General features: G+C 36.2%; 2 protein-coding genes across 2 annotated transcripts; both read left to right on the forward strand.

Moving 5' to 3' along the window:
• The first annotated feature begins 12,628 nt into the window (after positions 1 to 12,628).
• LOC138130802 (uncharacterized) lies at positions 12,629 to 14,183 on the forward strand. Its single transcript, XM_069047476.1, has 6 exons — positions 12,629 to 12,788; positions 12,843 to 13,068; positions 13,388 to 13,506; positions 13,558 to 13,815; positions 13,870 to 13,908; positions 13,964 to 14,183. The coding sequence occupies exons 1-6, from the start codon at positions 12,737 to 12,739 to the stop codon at positions 14,107 to 14,109; spliced, it is 840 nt and encodes a 279-aa protein (XP_068903577.1). The 5' UTR covers positions 12,629 to 12,736; the 3' UTR covers positions 14,110 to 14,183.
• A 101-nt stretch (positions 14,184 to 14,284) lies between these two features.
• LOC138130805 (uncharacterized) lies at positions 14,285 to 18,052 on the forward strand. Its single transcript, XM_069047478.1, has 6 exons — positions 14,285 to 16,693; positions 16,748 to 16,970; positions 17,316 to 17,434; positions 17,488 to 17,679; positions 17,734 to 17,772; positions 17,828 to 18,052. Exons 1-6 carry the CDS (start codon positions 16,642 to 16,644, stop codon positions 17,902 to 17,904), a joined length of 702 nt encoding a protein of 233 aa, XP_068903579.1. The 5' UTR covers positions 14,285 to 16,641; the 3' UTR covers positions 17,905 to 18,052.

An 18,052-nucleotide genomic window follows, 5' to 3' on the forward strand; every position in this document is an offset into this window, starting at 1 on the left:
AATGGTTCCCCTTGACAAGAGCACGTTTCCCCAATCGGTAAAGGCAAGAAGATCACATGCTTCGCTATAAGGAATTTAATTCAAGATTCTAAAGAGTCACGTGGTCATCAAAAGCTCAAAGAAAATAATATAATCTTTACTTTAGAACGATAAAGAACTAAATGCTGTTTGACTAATTAAATCGCGGTTACAAATAATGTACAAGAATTAGAGAAATAATTTACCTTGTGAATGTAAAGAACGTGGTCACAAAATGGCTGCTGGAAGTACTGAACGTACCTCCGGCTACTTTGGAGATCAAACCCCGAGTGAATCAAAAAAGCCTTGTTTCCCGTCCCGCAATCCGTTTTATCATTTCTGGCGCACCCCACTTTCACAACCCCTACTTAACCAAAGTGACCAATCAGCTCGGTTCTACTTTACGCCGACCGCGACACCCTTTCGATATCTCTAGAGCTTTTGAAATTACAGTTTTCGTTTTCCACCATTAATTTAAATGTTTAAATTTGGACTTTTGTTAGGACCAGACCGAATGTACATAATTTGTTGTTGAATTAGAACTCTGAAAAGAACACTAAATTACTGACTCTATACAATAATAAACCTCAACATCAAGAAACAAACATAATTAAAAATGGAACAAATAGAATTAAACAGGAACACTGAATTACCGACTCTATACAATAATAAAAATCAGCACCAAGAATTAAACAGAATTTAAATGAAACAAACATAATTAAAATGCAACAAACATAATTAAAATGAAACAAACATAATTAAAATGAAACAAACATAATTAAAATGCAACAAACATAATTAAAATGAAACAAACATAATTAAAATGAAACAAACATAATTAAAATGAAACAAACATAATTAAAATGGAACAAATTAACCTTATTTTGAAACCTAAATTGGGCTTGAAACGCTGTTACGCAAGTGCCATTTCATACAACTAAGTTCCGTTGTTCTGCTACTTCTAAAAATTGTTCTACATTGGTTTGATTCCCCAAAACCGTTCTAATTAATAATTACTTCGTAAATTTCATTCTCTCTCTCTCACTCACAACTCTGATTTCTACGACTACCTGGCTTTACCGTTTCCCGGTCCTCTGTGTTTTCTACCGACTCCCTTTCTACTTTGCTTTGTTACTTTTCTAACTAAAAGTGCAAACAATTCTAGTTCTTTGCTACGATAAAGCGCTCTGTTTTTAATTTGCAATTCTCGCCCTTTAATTACAAATATGCCACAAATTTGAGAATGCTAAAAAAAGTAAATTAACCTAATGAACATTAATTTTGTGGTTCTCTCAATTTGAAACCTGCTAACATCAAATTCATTAATTCAATTATCCCCTGATTTTAACTGGACCACCCAAATTGTCGAACATGTAATTACAATAAATTTATTGTAACGCTTCCTTTCCCCTGAACACTTGTTCCCCTAGGGCTATGTTTTGCCCCGGACGCGTACCTGCATTTTCAAAGAAAGGTTGGCAGATTTCACTTGAGGAGTGTGGTGCCACTCTTGTGAACAAAGCAACAATAAAATTTACAACTGACCAGCATTTCCGTCGCAAATGGACGGTATTTAAAATATTTCCTTGAAATTATTTTTAAAATTAAAATTGTTAATTTATCGAACCTATTCGGACCGTTACAGACGCCCCCTGGTTTCCGGTAGATCCCTGGAGATGACGGAAAGCATCTTGTGGAGTGTCCGAATCCTCTGTTGGTTGTTGGCGCTTCCTCGAATTCGCCGTGTTAATGCTGTCCCCTTTGTTGAGTTGCGGAATGAATTGGGCAACGCGTTTGGGTGATTTTGGCAGCGATTTTGGTTGCTGGCCCGGGTCTCTTACATAGCAGGACCCTAGTCGCCGATGTGGGATTCAACAGCTTCGCCCCCCGTTGAAGTTGTTTTCGCTCAGCTCGGTATTGGCGCTTCCTCGATTTCGCCATGTAGATGATGTCCCTTTTGCTGCGTTGTGGATTGCATTGGACAATGTGTTGGATCCATTCTGACACTGATTGTTGGTGGCTGGCCCGGGTTTCTTGCATAGCAAGAGCCCCGTTGCCGACGTGGGGTTCAAGAGCTTCGCCCCCCGTTGAGGTTGTCTTCGTTGAGTTCGGTTTCTCGAATACTCAAGAAGTGCTTGTCTGTTCGAAGTTCTTACAAGGTTCTGTTGGTAGCTTTGACAATACATTTGCAGTCCTCGTGTGTTCTGGTTCGGCATTTTCTTCTGGTTGCCCCTGTTGTTGGAGTCGTTGTCAACTGCTACTTTTCTGCTGACGATCACTTCAGTAAATGGTTTCAAAGTTCGTCCTTTCCTTTGGATTTGGCTCTGAGTGTCAGCGGCTTTTGGGTGAATGTTGTTCGCTCGCCCCCATTTCCTTGGTATATTCTGGAGAGCTTTTCGCCCCCCGTGGCTTTGCTGTCCGTGGGATTTCGCTCGCTGAAAATCCGCGTCGTCGCCCACGCGGTCAGCTGGCTCGGCTGCTTGGAGCTCTTCTCGTGGTAAGTGGTCAACCCCTCGTCCTGGTGGTTGACGTGTTGTGGCTCCCGTAGGTTCCTCCAGCGGTACGTGGTCTCCTACTCGTCCTGGTCACTTAAATGTTGTGGCTTCCTGAAGTTCCTCCAGCGGTACGTGGTCACCTACTCATCCTGGTCACGGCACCAATGTAACCCTTCGACTTCCTTGACTTCTCCTCGATGATTTTTTTTCCCTCATTTGGTGTATTGTTGGTTGCCGCATTCCCTCGGATGTTATTTTTGCGGAAAAATACGAAACAAAAATAATGAGAAAAGAAATATTTACGGATCCTACGTTGTGTTTTATTGTTCATTTTGTTTAATTAGGTTCTAACGAGAGGCCGTACCTTTGGAAGGTTTTTCCAAATAGAATTAAAACGATTGAGCACACTTCACTTAAATTTTATTTAACAAATAATCGAGTGTGGTGGTGTTTGGTCCCAACAATTATAGAAACAACTAAATGAATTTGATAACAGAAGTTGGTGGAAATTTGACTCTCGGCCCACGAATTGAGATCTGACTCATGAATAAATGACTAAGCTGGGCAAATATATGAGTTTGTGGCGCGAACAGCCTTATACGAGTTCGAGATGCGAACTATGTGATCCGATTTAGATTTCAATTATTTCCCCAATTAAATTTAACCCGACGCGATGCCCTGGAATCTCATAGATCACCCCGGTCTACTCCGGTGGTCGAAATAAAAGGGAAAAAAGGTTCTAACAGGGCCAAAGGGTACCTCTCTTCACGTGTCAGCTGGCCTAGTTTGGTCACTGTCCCGTTTACGGGTGACATGGCGGTTTGTGCACTTATGCCGGACCACAGCTAATTGAGTGCGACGGACACTGGCGGTAGCTTCCCGATCTCGAGAATCCAAGACATAAATAATGAATGGAAATGTTTTATAATAATTGCATAATGGTTCCCCTTGACAAGAGCACGTTTCCCCAATCGGTAAAGGCAAGAAGATCACATGCTTCGCTATAAGGAATTTAATTCAAGATTCTAAAGAGTCACGTGGTCATCAAAAGCTCAAAGAAAATAATATAATCTTTACTTTAGAACGATAAAGAACTAAATGCTGTTTGACTAATTAAATCGCGGTTACAAATAATGTACAAGAATTAGAGAAATAATTTACCTTGTGAATGTAAAGAACGTGGTCACAAAATGGCTGCTGGAAGTACTGAACGTACCTCCGGCTACTTTGGAGATCAAACCCCGAGTGAATCAAAAAAGCCTTGTTTCCCGTCCCGCAATCCGTTTTATCATTTCTGGCGCACCCCACTTTCACAACCCCTACTTAACCAAAGTGACCAATCAGCTCGGTTCTACTTTACGCCGACCGCGACACCCTTTCGATATCTCTAGAGCTTTTGAAATTACAAGTTTCGTTTTCCACCATTAATTTAAATGTTTAAATTTGGACTTTTGTTAGGACCAGACCGAATGTACATAATTTGTTGTTGAATTAGAACTCTGAAAAGAACACTAAATTACTGACTCTATACAATAATAAACCTCAACATCAAGAAACAAACATAATTAAAAATGGAACAAATAGAATTAAACAGGAACACTGAATTACCGACTCTATACAATAATAAAAATCAGCACCAAGAATTAAACAGAATTTAAATGAAACAAACATAATTAAAATGCAACAAACATAATTAAAATGAAACAAACATAATTAAAATGAAACAAACATAATTAAAATGCAACAAACATAATTAAAATGAAACAAACATAATTAAAATGAAACAAACATAATTAAAATGAAACAAACATAATTAAAATGGAACAAATTAACCTTATTTTGAAACCTAAATTGGGCTTGAAACGCTGTTACGCAAGTGCCATTTCATACAACTAAGTTCCGTTGTTCTGCTACTTCTAAAAATTGTTCTACATTGGTTTGATTCCCCAAAACCGTTCTAATTAATAATTACTTCGTAAATTTCATTCTCTCTCTCTCACTCACAACTCTGATTTCTACGACTACCTGGCTTTACCGTTTCCCGGTCCTCTGTGTTTTCTACCGACTCCCTTTCTACTTTGCTTTGTTACTTTTCTAACTAAAAGTGCAAACAATTCTAGTTCTTTGCTACGATAAAGCGCTCTGTTTTTAATTTGCAATTCTCGCCCTTTAATTACAAATATGCCACAAATTTGAGAATGCTAAAAAAAGTAAATTAACCTAATGAACATTAATTTTGTGGTTCTCTCAATTTGAAACCTGCTAACATCAAATTCATTAATTCAATTATCCCCTGATTTTAACTGGACCACCCAAATTGTCGAACATGTAATTACAATAAATTTATTGTAACGCTTCCTTTCCCCTGAACACTTGTTCCCCTAGGGCTATGTTTTGCCCCGGACGCGTACCTGCATTTTCAAAGAAAGGTTGGCAGATTTCACTTGAGGAGTGTGGTGCCACTCTTGTGAACAAAGCAACAATAAAATTTACAACTGACCAGCATTTCCGTCGCAAATGGACGGTATTTAAAATATTTCCTTGAAATTATTTTTAAAATTAAAATTGTTAATTTATCGAACCTATTCGGACCGTTACAATACCGGCGTACTTAAATGTGCTTAAATGCCAACGGGAAGCACACAAAACATTTATTATAAAATAATTTTTCTAGTCTAGTTTAACTTTCATTAGTTAGTAAATATTCTCAGTTAGAGTTGAAAGTACGAATATGTAAAGTGTAAATAGATTTATTCAATACATTATTTTGGCTATTTAACCACAATTAAGACGATACTCTTATTACACAGTTCTTCCACAATTTTGCACACACTACCTGACTACCTCTACATTTACTTACACATTGAGGAACACCACTTTATTTATTACTCATTCATCTCAGTCTACAAAATCAGCTTTTGTACATACCTAAATAAGCTGGTGAATTAACGCACACAGTGTACAGCGTTTTCAATAAAAAATGTCATTAATTTGGTTTAGTTTGTCAGATTTGAGATTTGTCATAAACGATTCAGGTACCTATGTTGCTTAGATACTGTCATCCTTACAAGCACCAACAATTAATTCCTGAGTAGGTACGTATTTTTGTGGTCAGCAACGTCGAATGGGTGTGGATAGGGGTTAATTTATCCCCGTTATTTTGGACCTAATGAAAAGGGGTTTTTTGGACTTGTTAGATCCTTCTAATGACCCAGAATTTTTTTGGCAGGTTATATCGGGACCACCCTGTATATACAATTACTCCTGCAGCTCTGCACTGAGGTCAGTCAGGTCACAACACAATTATCACTGAAAATTGAAAACTGACAAGTGACGCAGAGTTGATTGTTTTTCGCTCGCTCCGCAAAAAATTTCGACTCTCATGATTTTAGCTTACCGTGTCGTTCTGCGGACGATTTGCGCTGATCTGCGTTACGAGTTTACCGTGTCGTATGAAACTAATTCACTGCCCCGGAATAAAATGTATGTAGTGCGCCTAAAGAAGTTTTCATTTCAAAAAAATCGAGTTACCTGAATTGTGCTACTCTGATGCTTTGATTGGTTCAACCACCATTTTCGCCTACTCTGATTTTTTTTATTCGATCGCGCGGTAGTTATTTATGACCAATTCACATTTGTTTCTGATTCTAGCTCAAACATACGTGAAGTTACTAGATATCGCAAAAGGGTACAAATTGGACTTTAGCTAAAAGAAAGCAACTTGTGAAGACTAGAACAGAAACGAGACGTCTGTAGCCCTAAATAGCTTGAACTACAAGGAGTACCTAACATTATAGATAAAGATAACAAATGTGTCGTAAAGAGTGTTCCGTATGAGAGCAAAAACGAACAGCCACATTGTTAAAGGTTACCACAGTGTAGTTATGGACCTAGTGCATCCCTTTACACGAAAAGCCAAAAAATTTTAAGAAAAAATTATCAGCCAGGTAAGTAAACAAAAGTTGTAGATAGTTTACAATTTTTATTGTGTAGTATATTTTTTACAGTATAGGCTAAGTTTCTTAATTATCTATTTCATCGATTTCCTTTTGATCATTAGATTTTAATATTTCCACATCAGTTACTCCTCGTTTTGGATTCCAACTTTGCTCGTTACTAGACGCACACGTTAGATAAATTATACAAGCAAACAATTGGAAGCTGGCTAAAATCCAAAAAATTTTGCCCCATTGCTCGAAAGATCGACTGTCCTTCACAATCAGTGAAATAAGCTTTGCTAAAACAAATCCTGTTGCGCTGCTAGGAACTTGGGCAACACCAAAAATAGTTCCGGAATAAGAAGGAGAGAGATCTACGGAATTGGAAAAATATCCGGGAGCTCCCAAACCAGCCAAACATAAACAACTTGTGAAAACTAAAATAGATACGAGGCGATTGTCACCCCAAATAGCTTGAACTGCTAGGAGTAGTGTTGCTCCTCCGAACATTAAGATAGTGCAACATTTCCTAATTGCAATTTTTGAAACTTTCTTCATATTCAGAAGTCTCTCAGCTACATAAGATGCAACGACGGCCATGATATATTTTGCACCAATTGTGAAATGTTTGTAAAAAGAATCAAATCACCTATGTTTGGCAAGGACGAGAGCCATCCATTTTGTTTAATGTTAAAATGAAGTATTTGGTCCAGATAAGTGGGTAGATGGTTTAAAACAAAGTAAGTGACGATTGTTCCAGAAATATTACATCCAACATATGCCCACATTGGCACAGAACTTAAAATGTTCTTCCATGGTGTTTCATAATTTTTAACCATGTTAAACGTATTTCTTCTTTCCAGATTTTCTCTTTCTTCCACGTTTATCCTCGGATGTTGTGCAGGAGTATCATAAACTAGATAAAACCATGCTGTTGTCCAGATTAGTCCTATACTACCGGTCGCATAAAAAACAATCGGCCATCCTAGATTATCTATCAAATATCCGCACACTGGTAAAGTCAATGCTGCTCCCAAAGCACTTGCAAACATGTGCGACATGAACATTGATGTGCCTGTAGACGACGACCACTTTGTCGCCATCGGTGGTATTGATGGCCACAGTACTCCTAAAGACATGCCTGTGCAAAATCTCAACACAGGAATTAGATAATAATGCAAATTACAAGCCATGGGAACCAGCACGGCTAAAAGACTTGCTATCAGTACTCCGGTACCTACGACAATTTTAGTCCCGAATATTTCCGAAAATCGGCCGGCGGGAATTTGCGTTATGATATAGCCCCAAAAGAATATTCCCAAGATGTCGTTCTTCTGGTTTTCGTTCCAGTCGTACAGTGGTCCGTGTGTCTTGGTACTATTGGAATCATTTTTAGAAACCATTTCAACAATTGCGATTGAGATGTTAACTCTCAACATGTATTGGATCATGAAGCTGAGTATCACCATAACTGATAAAATCCTACTGCATTTGAGACAGTCTGAAATAGTGAATATTTAAATAATAGTTATTTTTCTATAATTGATTGAAAAAATTGAAATTCACGCATAGTTATCTGTGTCTGAAGTGGGTCATTTTCTGACGTGTATTTTTTTTTTGCATTGTTAGTAACATCGAAACCATAGAAACCATACAAAACAGTGTGTGAAATGCAATTTCACGCATACGACTATTTCTGTTTTTCATTTCACGCACTGTTTTTTATTAGTTACCTAGCAACATGGTCACTGCATTGAAACTTCAGAGTTCCTTCAAAAATTTGAATTTTTAATTTCAATTTTTTGAATCAATTATAGAAAAAATATTGTTTATATTTCGTGCGCGAAAATGTTTTTGTGCATTCAAAAGCTTATACTGCCTCGACCTTCGTCTCGGCGTAAAAGACCTTTTCATGCACAAAAAACACTCTCTTCGCGCACTTAATATAAAAATAACTATTTTGTATTAAGTGCGCAAAATGATTGTTTTTTTGTTGGGGCATGAGAATGAGTTTTTGATCGAGACCGTCAGGTTGAGACTTCAAACTCATTCGAATGCGCCAACAAAACAATCATCTTTCGCACGAAATACAAACACTATTTTTTCTACAACAGCATTTTAAAATTTTTGAATTTTTAAATTTTTGTAAAATTTTCCTTGGATGCTAAAATATTCGTCAAAAAGTTTCCTTGGGTGCTAAAATATAACTATTTTAGCATCCAAGGAAACTTTTTGACAAATATTTTTTCACTATCAAAAATGACATACTTTGCGACTTGATAACGATGCATAAATGTCACGTTTTTTTGACGGTTGTAGAAAAAAATCATTGCGAAAGTGTAAATATTCTATGGTACCTACTCGACATTTCTTGTATTGACAATGTTTACTAAAATGTTTTCTATTAAAATTGCTTGTTCACATTTAGCAGTTGGAACAGTACTAGACGCGGTGTAGGTAGTTTTTAAAACATTTTAAACGAGCTTTTAAATTATGTTAAATATGCAGTAAGTTTTTACATACTCGTAGTATGTAATGAGTAGTGTAAAGATAAGCATAGGTTTTGCTATTTTATTGCAAAATTGTATATTTTAATATTTTATGCACGATTATATTATAATTTGACAATTATGCACATGGATTGTTGAGTAGCTAACGTTTCAATAGCCACACTGCTATCTTCTTCGGAGTGAACTGTTACAAGTTTCTATTTACAAGATTTTACGTCATTCACTAGGAGCTGAATAACTTGATTTTTTTAATGGAATCTTACGACCTAAAAAATATCAAATTTAATAAGACTTCAGTCATTAAACAAAAATTTTTTTAATAAAGAATGTTTAAAATTTATTTTTTATGAATCTTATACGGTAATTTTTGATACTCTGAACAAAATTGATTAATGATAATAGTTATTTACATAATTAGTGGGATAAAAGCAATATTACAGGACTCGAGTGTGAAGATTGCAGATGACGAGGGCGTTAGCCCGAGTTCATCTGTAACACACGAGTTTCCTGTAATATGCTTTAGCCCACGTGTTATGTACAACATTTTATCTACGGCTGCCAATTATTAATAAAAAAATCAATTTTCGCAAAAACGTCAAATTTGACATTTACAAAAATATACAAGTGTCCCAGAACTCGCGGATCAAACTTACAGTGCGTTTTCCTTGGTGATAACTGAAAGCAATAGCGTTAAAAAAAAGGACAGGGTATAATCGATTTTCTGTAATGAATAATTAAAGTTGACCAATCAGAAGGACGCTGTTAAGTTGAATTTCAGGTAAATTTAACCAACAGTTTGAATTGCCTAGCAACATAATTCTAGTAAGAATGGTATGGAATTTCAAGTAAATGTTTGGGCAACTGTGAAGATTTTGACAACGTCAAGTTATAATATGATTCGAAATTGTCAAACTTCGTATTGAAATCATGTATATCCAGATGAAAGGTGGTCATTTTCAATTTCACGCCCGCTCGTGCAAAAATATTTTTATGCCAAAGCCAAATGCCAATCAACTTACATTTTCAGTTAAAGTATAATATTTCAGTTTTCTTCTTTTTTTATTAGATTTTTGAAGTGAAACTTTTTATGGGAGGGTCTTGAAATTCTGATCGGCAACCTTTTTGTGTGACGAAAAATGGTGGGGGTAAACACTATCGGGTCGAGTGGTAACATCGAAATTTTTTCTAAACACCAAAGATTTCTCATAGCAACGGAGAGCTCTAAATATTTATTAATTTTTGTGTTATATGTCTGTGTTATATTATGTGAATTTGGAACAGGTATATCTAAAAGATATGCTTGCTTTTGTTGTTTATTAATAATGTCTGGTCTGTTATGCTTAATATGAATGTCAGTTAAAACTGTTCGATCAAAATATAATTTGTAATTGTCATTTTCCAAACAACTTTCTGGTGTATAACTATAATGTGGTTGTGTGTTCATTAATAAATTGAATTTAACAGCTAAATTCATGTGTATAATTTTAGCGAATATAACATGACGTTTCTTATATTCGCTTTGAGCCAAAACGGTGCAAGAAGAAATGATGTGTTCAATTGTTTCCCCTTCAGTTCCGCAAATCCTACATTTATCAATGATAAATAAGTTAAAATTAAACACAGTATTATGAATAGAAATAGAATGTCGTGTTAAACACACATATTTTCGTAAATGTAGGTACTCGCTACCCAAACAGATTAGTTTCATGGTGTTTTAGTTAGGATATCCATTTTAGATAAGATCCCTAGAGTAACGTATGAACATCTGGATTTATTTATCAAAAAATCGAACAAATACAAATGTAAAACAAAATTTCAGGATAATTTTCGAGATCTAAATTTTGTTCGACGAGCCCCTTAAAGGCTCCAAATCGCTTAAAACCTTTAAAATTAGCTTGACGTTTCGTTTTGACAAGTTGTGACATTTACCAAAATCCGTTCACACAGGAGAAAATTCTCAAATTCTGACAGTGTCAAACAAAAAAAATATTTAAAATAGCTGTAATCGGCTGCTGTCAAAAAATAGAGATTCAATATACACTGCTCAAAAAAATTAGGGGAACACTTTTTTCAAAACCTGTAACTTTTTAAATAATAGTTCTAGACAAATCAAATTCGGTATGCTTTAAGGGCATATATTTAACTAAAAAAAAAAACAAAAACAATTTTACAACTCTTAGTTACTTCTAAGTTACACTTAAAAATGTAAATTAATAACGCAAAACAAAATGGAAAAAATGTCAAGTATGCTTTGAATTTACGTATGAAAGCCTACTAAAGATGACAAATGAATTTTCGTTGATTAGAAGCGTGATTAGAAGTAAAATGAGGCATCTTGTGAAGTGCAAGTTGCTCGTGCTGTCGCCCTTATTCAGCACGGCCACTCTATTCGACACGTTAGCAGGGATCTTCGAGTTTCCCCTTCTGTTATTCAGCGTTTATGGAATCGGTTTCTGGAGACTGGCCAATATGTTAGAAGAGCTGCACAAGGTCGAAATCGAAAAACTACTCAAAATCAAGACCGATTTCTTGTCCTTTTCTCTCTACGTAAGCGTACTGCCACAGCACGAGACCTCCTAAACGACCTAAGACGAGCACATGGAATAGAAATTTCTGATCAAACTGTTAGAAACAGATTAAAAGAAGCGAATTTGAAACCAAGAAGACCTGTCCACGCACCACGCCTTACGCAGCATCACAAAGCAGCGCGAATGAGGTTTGCTCTGGATCACAGAGATTGGCAACTTCGTCACTGGACGCCTGTACTGTTTACAGACGAGTCCAGATTTCGTTTAACTCGTTGCGACGGTCGAGTACGTGTATATAGACGTCCTGATGAACGCTACAGAGCCGCTACTATACAGGAAGTGGATAGATTTGGTCGTGGATCTGTGATGGTTTGGGCTGGAATCAGTATAGATAACAGAATTGATCTTATTGGGGTTTCTGGTAGACTAAATGCCATGAATTACATGGAAAATATCTTGGAGGACCATGTGGTGCCTGCTGCATATGGCGTCGGTCAAAATTTCATCCTAATGCAGGACAATGCAAAGCCACATACCACCGGCATCACCAGAAACTTTTTACAAGAACGTGGAATTCAGGTCATGGAATGGCCGGCGTTAAGTCCTGACCTGAATCCTATTGAACACGTGTGGGATCAGCTTGACCGACGTGTTCGCAAGCGCCGTAATCCACCACTAACCATACAGGAACTGACACAAGCCCTGATTGAGGAATGGGAAAGCATACCCCAAGAATCTCTTCGCAGACTAGTGCGAAGCAGGCCACGGAGGTGTGAGGAAGTGATTCGTACTCGTAGAGGGCATACACAGTATTAAACCTCACCAATCCGGAGAAAACCCGACTATCATCGATACTATGATAGTCGTTTCCATTTTGTTTTGCGTTATTAATTTACATTTTTAAGTATAACTTAGAAGCGTCGCCTCTTAGAAGTAACTAAGAGTTGTAAAATTGTTTTTGTAATTTTCTTTAGTTAAATATATGCCGTTGAAGTTTACCAAATTTGATTTGCCTAGAACTATTATTTAAAAAGTTACAGGTTTCGAAAAAAGTGTTCCTTTAATTTTTTTGAGCAGTGTATTTGTTTATGGTTTTATCAACTCAATTACAGAGTGCAACGAATGATCGACCTTTTAGAAAGAACTTTTCTTTATCTTCCACTGTTATTGATAGAACCGGTATTAATATAACAAACTGGTATTCTCGAATCATTATTTGTTGCGTATTCAATAGTTTACGTGTCAAAATGTTACTATTGGAGTGTCTTATATTTACAATAGTAATTGCATCAATTTTAGGTGAAAACATTTAAACATTGATAATTACGTACCTAAGTAGGAATAATATTTTAGGAGAAGGATGCGACAAAAACGGAATTTTAATATATGAAGATTTTGGGTGCACGCCTCATTACGAAGATGGTAAAGACTGTCCAAGCAAATATTCCTGTGAGGGACTAGAACAATCCAGTACACACTGTTACTTTCGAGGTAAAGCCTACCAAGATAGCGAAGCCGTCGACAGGACTTTGGCGAGTCCTTCCTGTAATGCTGGATGTCGTTGTAGAGTGGAGGGGAAGTATGTCCTAGCTACAGTATTTTCATTTGACTCTGACAACTCGAGCTGTAAAACTATAAAAATAAATTTCAAAGCGAAAATTGTAAGTTGTAAATGCATTATTGTGTAATGGAGAGTTAAAAAATGCAAAAACTACTGGTTCCACATTCAGTACGTTATACAGAACGAACGGCGCTAGCAAGATTCAAGTTTAGTTGTATTACAATGGGGTATAAAAATGCTTAACGCCGCTTCGGTGATTTGGTAACTCGACACGTCAGAGTCACATGAAACTACCATAAAAAAAATAATTAAGGGCAATAGCAACAATAAATTTTAGTAAGACTGGATTTACTTGTGCAATTTTGGACTGTCCGGAATGGTTGGGAGTACCAGTAAAATACCGTTGTTACAGAAAATACAGTCTAGGAAAGTGTTGTTCCGTTGGACAAATATGCTGTAATGATTAAGAAAACTGCCAATCTCAACATAACAAATAACATATTTTAGATCCTTTCGATAACATCGAAAAATGTGTTGTGGATGGGAAAGAGTACCAAGAAGGTGAAAAATTCTCCATTGAAAATTCTTGCTTGGATTGTGTTTGTCAAAAAGGATTCAAGGGGAAATTTGAAGAACCGTTTTGTGCGAGAAGAAAATGCGGGGACCAACTCCGTCATGGAGAAAAAATTCAAAAACATTGTGCCCCGTTCTATGCTGTAGATTCAGGCAGTACCGTTCTTTGTTGTCCCAGCAGTTGGGTTTGTTGTAAGCATTTTGAAATTGGTCCAAATCGTGAATTCAGTGAATTTGTTATTTCAGCTGATGGCAGTGAAAGCGGCAAAGGTAAAGCTAAATCAGGTAAACATAGTGACAGAACTAGTTCGGCAGGTTAATTCAAAAAATTGTCTTTTAGAAGAGACTTGCAAATTTGGCGAGAAGACATTTAAAGTGGGTGAAGAGTTTGAAAAGTCTGATTTTACAGACAACTATGGCAGGAAATTTGAGAAGGTGAAATGTGAATGCGTAATTCCACCTTTGATGAAGTGTACTAAAGGGTAAACATGTTAAAAATTAGTAGATCTTAGTGGGTTAGTTAGTTCAGTGGTTAAATAAAAAATGTTCTTCAATACATATTTCGTGGTCTAATTTTTTTCAACTTTTTTCCATCAGGATTCCACTGCCAGTGGATTGTAAAGTATGAAAACATGCTTTATTTGCTTGTTTACCACGTCTGTTTCCAAGACGGTATGCAAGTGTTTACTCGTTGCTAACGATAAACTCGACGGTAAGTAGTTTTTGGTGTTCTAGAACGGTAAGTAAATTTATTCAAAATGAATCAATTATTATAAAAATTTAATATTATAATTTTTTTTTTGTTATTAATACATAAAAAAAAATTTAATGTAGAAAGAAGATGAAGACAAGATGTTGGGGCACTTTCTATAAAGTGATACAGCTCTTGTAGTCGGCTTTCCTTACCCCTGCAACGAAATAACATTTGCGGACTTGCCGCGAAATTAGCATTGTCAAAATTTTCATACCCCGAATTTTCCTTGTCTTCTTGATTACATATTGAGGTCGTTGGTTTCGAAAATTCTTTATTTGTGACGCCATAAGGATTTTTTCTTATAAACTGAATCTTGTTTTCGACACAATCTTCAATGTAGCCTTCAGCTGTACTTCCAGCGTCCGTGTCTTTTCAGTCCAAGAAGGACCTTACCTTTATTAGCTAACAATGTAGCTGAACTTCGAGGAAACGAGTGACTCCTAGTTTTAGCGTCCTCTGGATTTTTCGGAAATCAGGTCTGAACGCACCCCATATTTCAAGTTTCTTCTACAACAACTCCTTCGTTTACGGAATCACTAAGATCACTCATTTTACTGTTTCTTTTTCAACACGGCTGGCGATATTTGTACACAAAAGCTGCAATGGCGGTAGCTGTTTGCCGATTGCCTTAGAAACGCGATACAAAAATCGACATTATGGTAACACGATGTGAAGGGTAACACGTATCGCATTGCGCCTATTCTAGATATGAATGTTTTGTAATAATAGTATATTATGTTATGAGGAGCAAAAATGAAATTTTATGTGCTGCGGCTGGTAGCCAAAGCACATAAAACCATTTTTGCCCCGAATAACATACTTACACTATTTTTTCTTCAAACCTTCATAACAAATTATTTAAGAAATGTTAAGAAACCAGGTAGGAGATTGGGTAGACCGATAAATTAATATAGCTCGTTTTGCAAAGCGTTACTATGACTATGACTAGTATAAACAACGCTGTGAACAAAATGCGAAATAATTATCCGTCTGTCAACCCGTTTTAATTTAAATAGATTTTGTAAGTACGTTTTGGAATAATGTACAAGGTTCTTGATTAAACTTTATTTATTCACTTCAGCTTTCAATATCTCACATTCAGACAGGAATTTGTTACAATTTGAGGTAGGAATTTCAAATGATTTAGGTAGTTTACTTCACAGCCGCTCATCAGCGGAGATAATAAGTTCACGGACGCTCCTCAGCGGAAATAATAACTTCACGGACGCTGGTCAGCTCGTTAGATGCCATGACAATAAAGTGGCTCTTTAGAATTATCAATGCAGCAGTATAATGTCATAATTTACGGACGTTTGAAGAAAAACTAATAAATATTCAATCGCGCAAAAAATCTCATAAGCATCACCAACGTTAAGGACAATGTAGCGATCTCAGACAATATCTTCAATCAGTACATTGTCCTTGCTTGGATGGCTTAGTGTAAGTTTTGTCTAATTTAATGTGTACCGATGAGTCTGGTCGGTTAATTATCAAATATTGAGGGATAACGCTCTTGGGCAAAAACCAAGTCTTACAAGCAGTAAAACATTTTCCTTAAAGCTGGAGCCAATTTTGTTTGAATTGTCACGGTCGATAAATCTAGGAGATAAAATTTAACAGTAGAAATTTAATTCATACGATTTTGTTTTCACGTGTATGGTATTTGCAATATTTAGAAAATGTTATTATTTGTCCTTTCTGGATCAAGATTTAACGTTCTTGATCATCACTACATAGTACATACTGAAGAAAGTTGAAAAACGCTTCCTGGAACAACCTACTTGAGAAATGAAAATTTTATACACTTCATAAATTATCCACAAAATATTTAAATTTCTAATTGGCTGTTGTTAAAACAATACTAAGCGGCAAAATTAAACGCCCATCAAAATTTTATTAACTATTTTCAAATAAATCAAAGTTTAACTGAGTTTTTTTAATTTATCTAATCCCGTGGGAAAAATGACACTTATCCCACTCATTTGAGTGGAATAAGGAACTTCATTACCGGACGCATTTCATTACTCCACTCAGTGGGCAGTGAGCTTCATTACCCCACTCAGTGGGATAAGCAAGTTATTATTCCACTGAATGGTGTAATGACAAAGCTAAGTCATTTAAAGCGGGTGAGTGGAACGAATGATCGACCTTTTAGAAAGAACTTTTCTTTATCTTTCACTGTTATTGACAGAACCGGTATTAATATAACAAACTGGTATTCTCGAATCATTATTTGTTGCGTATTCAATAGTTAACGGGTCAAGATGTTACTATTGGAGTGTCTTATATTTACAACAGTAATTGCATCAATTTTAGGTGAAAACATTTAATCATCGATAATTACATATCTAAGTAGGAACAATATTTTAGGAGGATGCGACAAGAATGGGATTTTAATATACGAAGATTTTGGATGCACACCTCATTACGAAGATGGTAAAGACTGTCCAAGCAAATATTCCTGTGACGGATCAGAACCGTCCAGTACAAACTGTTATTTTCGAGGTAAAACCTACCAAGATAGTGAAGCCGTCGACAGCACCTTGGCGAGTCCTTCTTGTAATGCTGGATGTCATTGTAGAGTAGAGGGAAAGTATGTCCTAGATAGAGTATTTTCATTTGACTCTGACAGCTCAAGCTATAAAACAATAAAAAATAAATTTTCAAAACGAAAATTGTAAGTTGATTTGAAAAATGTCTTAGCACAAGTGTCATTTTCATTTAAAATGCATTATTGTGGAATGGAGAGTTGGATAATGCAAAACTTCCTGGTTTCAGATTCAATACATTATCCACAACGAACGGCGCTAGCAAGATTCAAGTTAACGCCGCTACGTTGATTTAGTAAACATTACAGTTTTTTAACTCGAGACGTCATCGTCAGAGTCACATGAAAGCACCATAGATAATTAACGGCAATAGCAACCACAAATTTTAGTAAGACTGGATTTGTTTGTGCAATTTTGGACTGTCCGGAATGGTTGGGAGTTCCGGTAAAATACCGTTGTTACAGAAAGTACAGTCCAGGAGAGTGTTGTTCCGTTGGACAAATATGCTGTAGTGATTGAGAAAACTGCCAATTTCAACATAAAAAATAATACATATTTTAGATCCTTTCGATGGGATCGAAAAATGTATGGTTTACGATAAAGAGTACCAAGAAGGTCAAAGATTCTCCATAGAAAATTCTTGCTTGGACTGTGTTTGCCAGAAAGGTTTAAAGGGTAAATTTGAATTTGCCCCGTTCTATGCTGTAGACTCAGGCAGTAGCGTTCTTTGTTGTCCCGACAGTTGGATTTGTTGTAAGAATTTTGAATGTGGCCCAGTTCGTGAATTCTGTTAATTTGTTATTTTAGCCGATGGGAGTGAAAGCAGTAAAGGTAAAGCTAAATCAGGTAAACGTAGTGGCAGAACTAGTTCAACAGGTTAATTTAAAAAATTGTCTTTCAGAAGAGACTTGCAAATTTGGCGAGAAGACATTTAAAGTGGGTGAAGAGTTTGAAAAGTTTGATTTTACAGACAATTAGGTATGGCAGGAAAGTTGAAAAATGTGAAATGTGAATGCGTAATTCCACCTTTGATGAAGTGTACTAAAGGGTAAACATGTTAAAAGTTAGTAGATCTTAGTGGGTTAGTTAGTTCAGTGGTTAAATAAAAAATGTTCTTCAATGCATA

This window comes from Tenebrio molitor, chromosome 5, assembly GCF_963966145.1.
Source record: "Tenebrio molitor chromosome 5, icTenMoli1.1, whole genome shotgun sequence".
NCBI classification, from domain to species: Eukaryota; Metazoa; Arthropoda; class Insecta; order Coleoptera; family Tenebrionidae; genus Tenebrio; species Tenebrio molitor.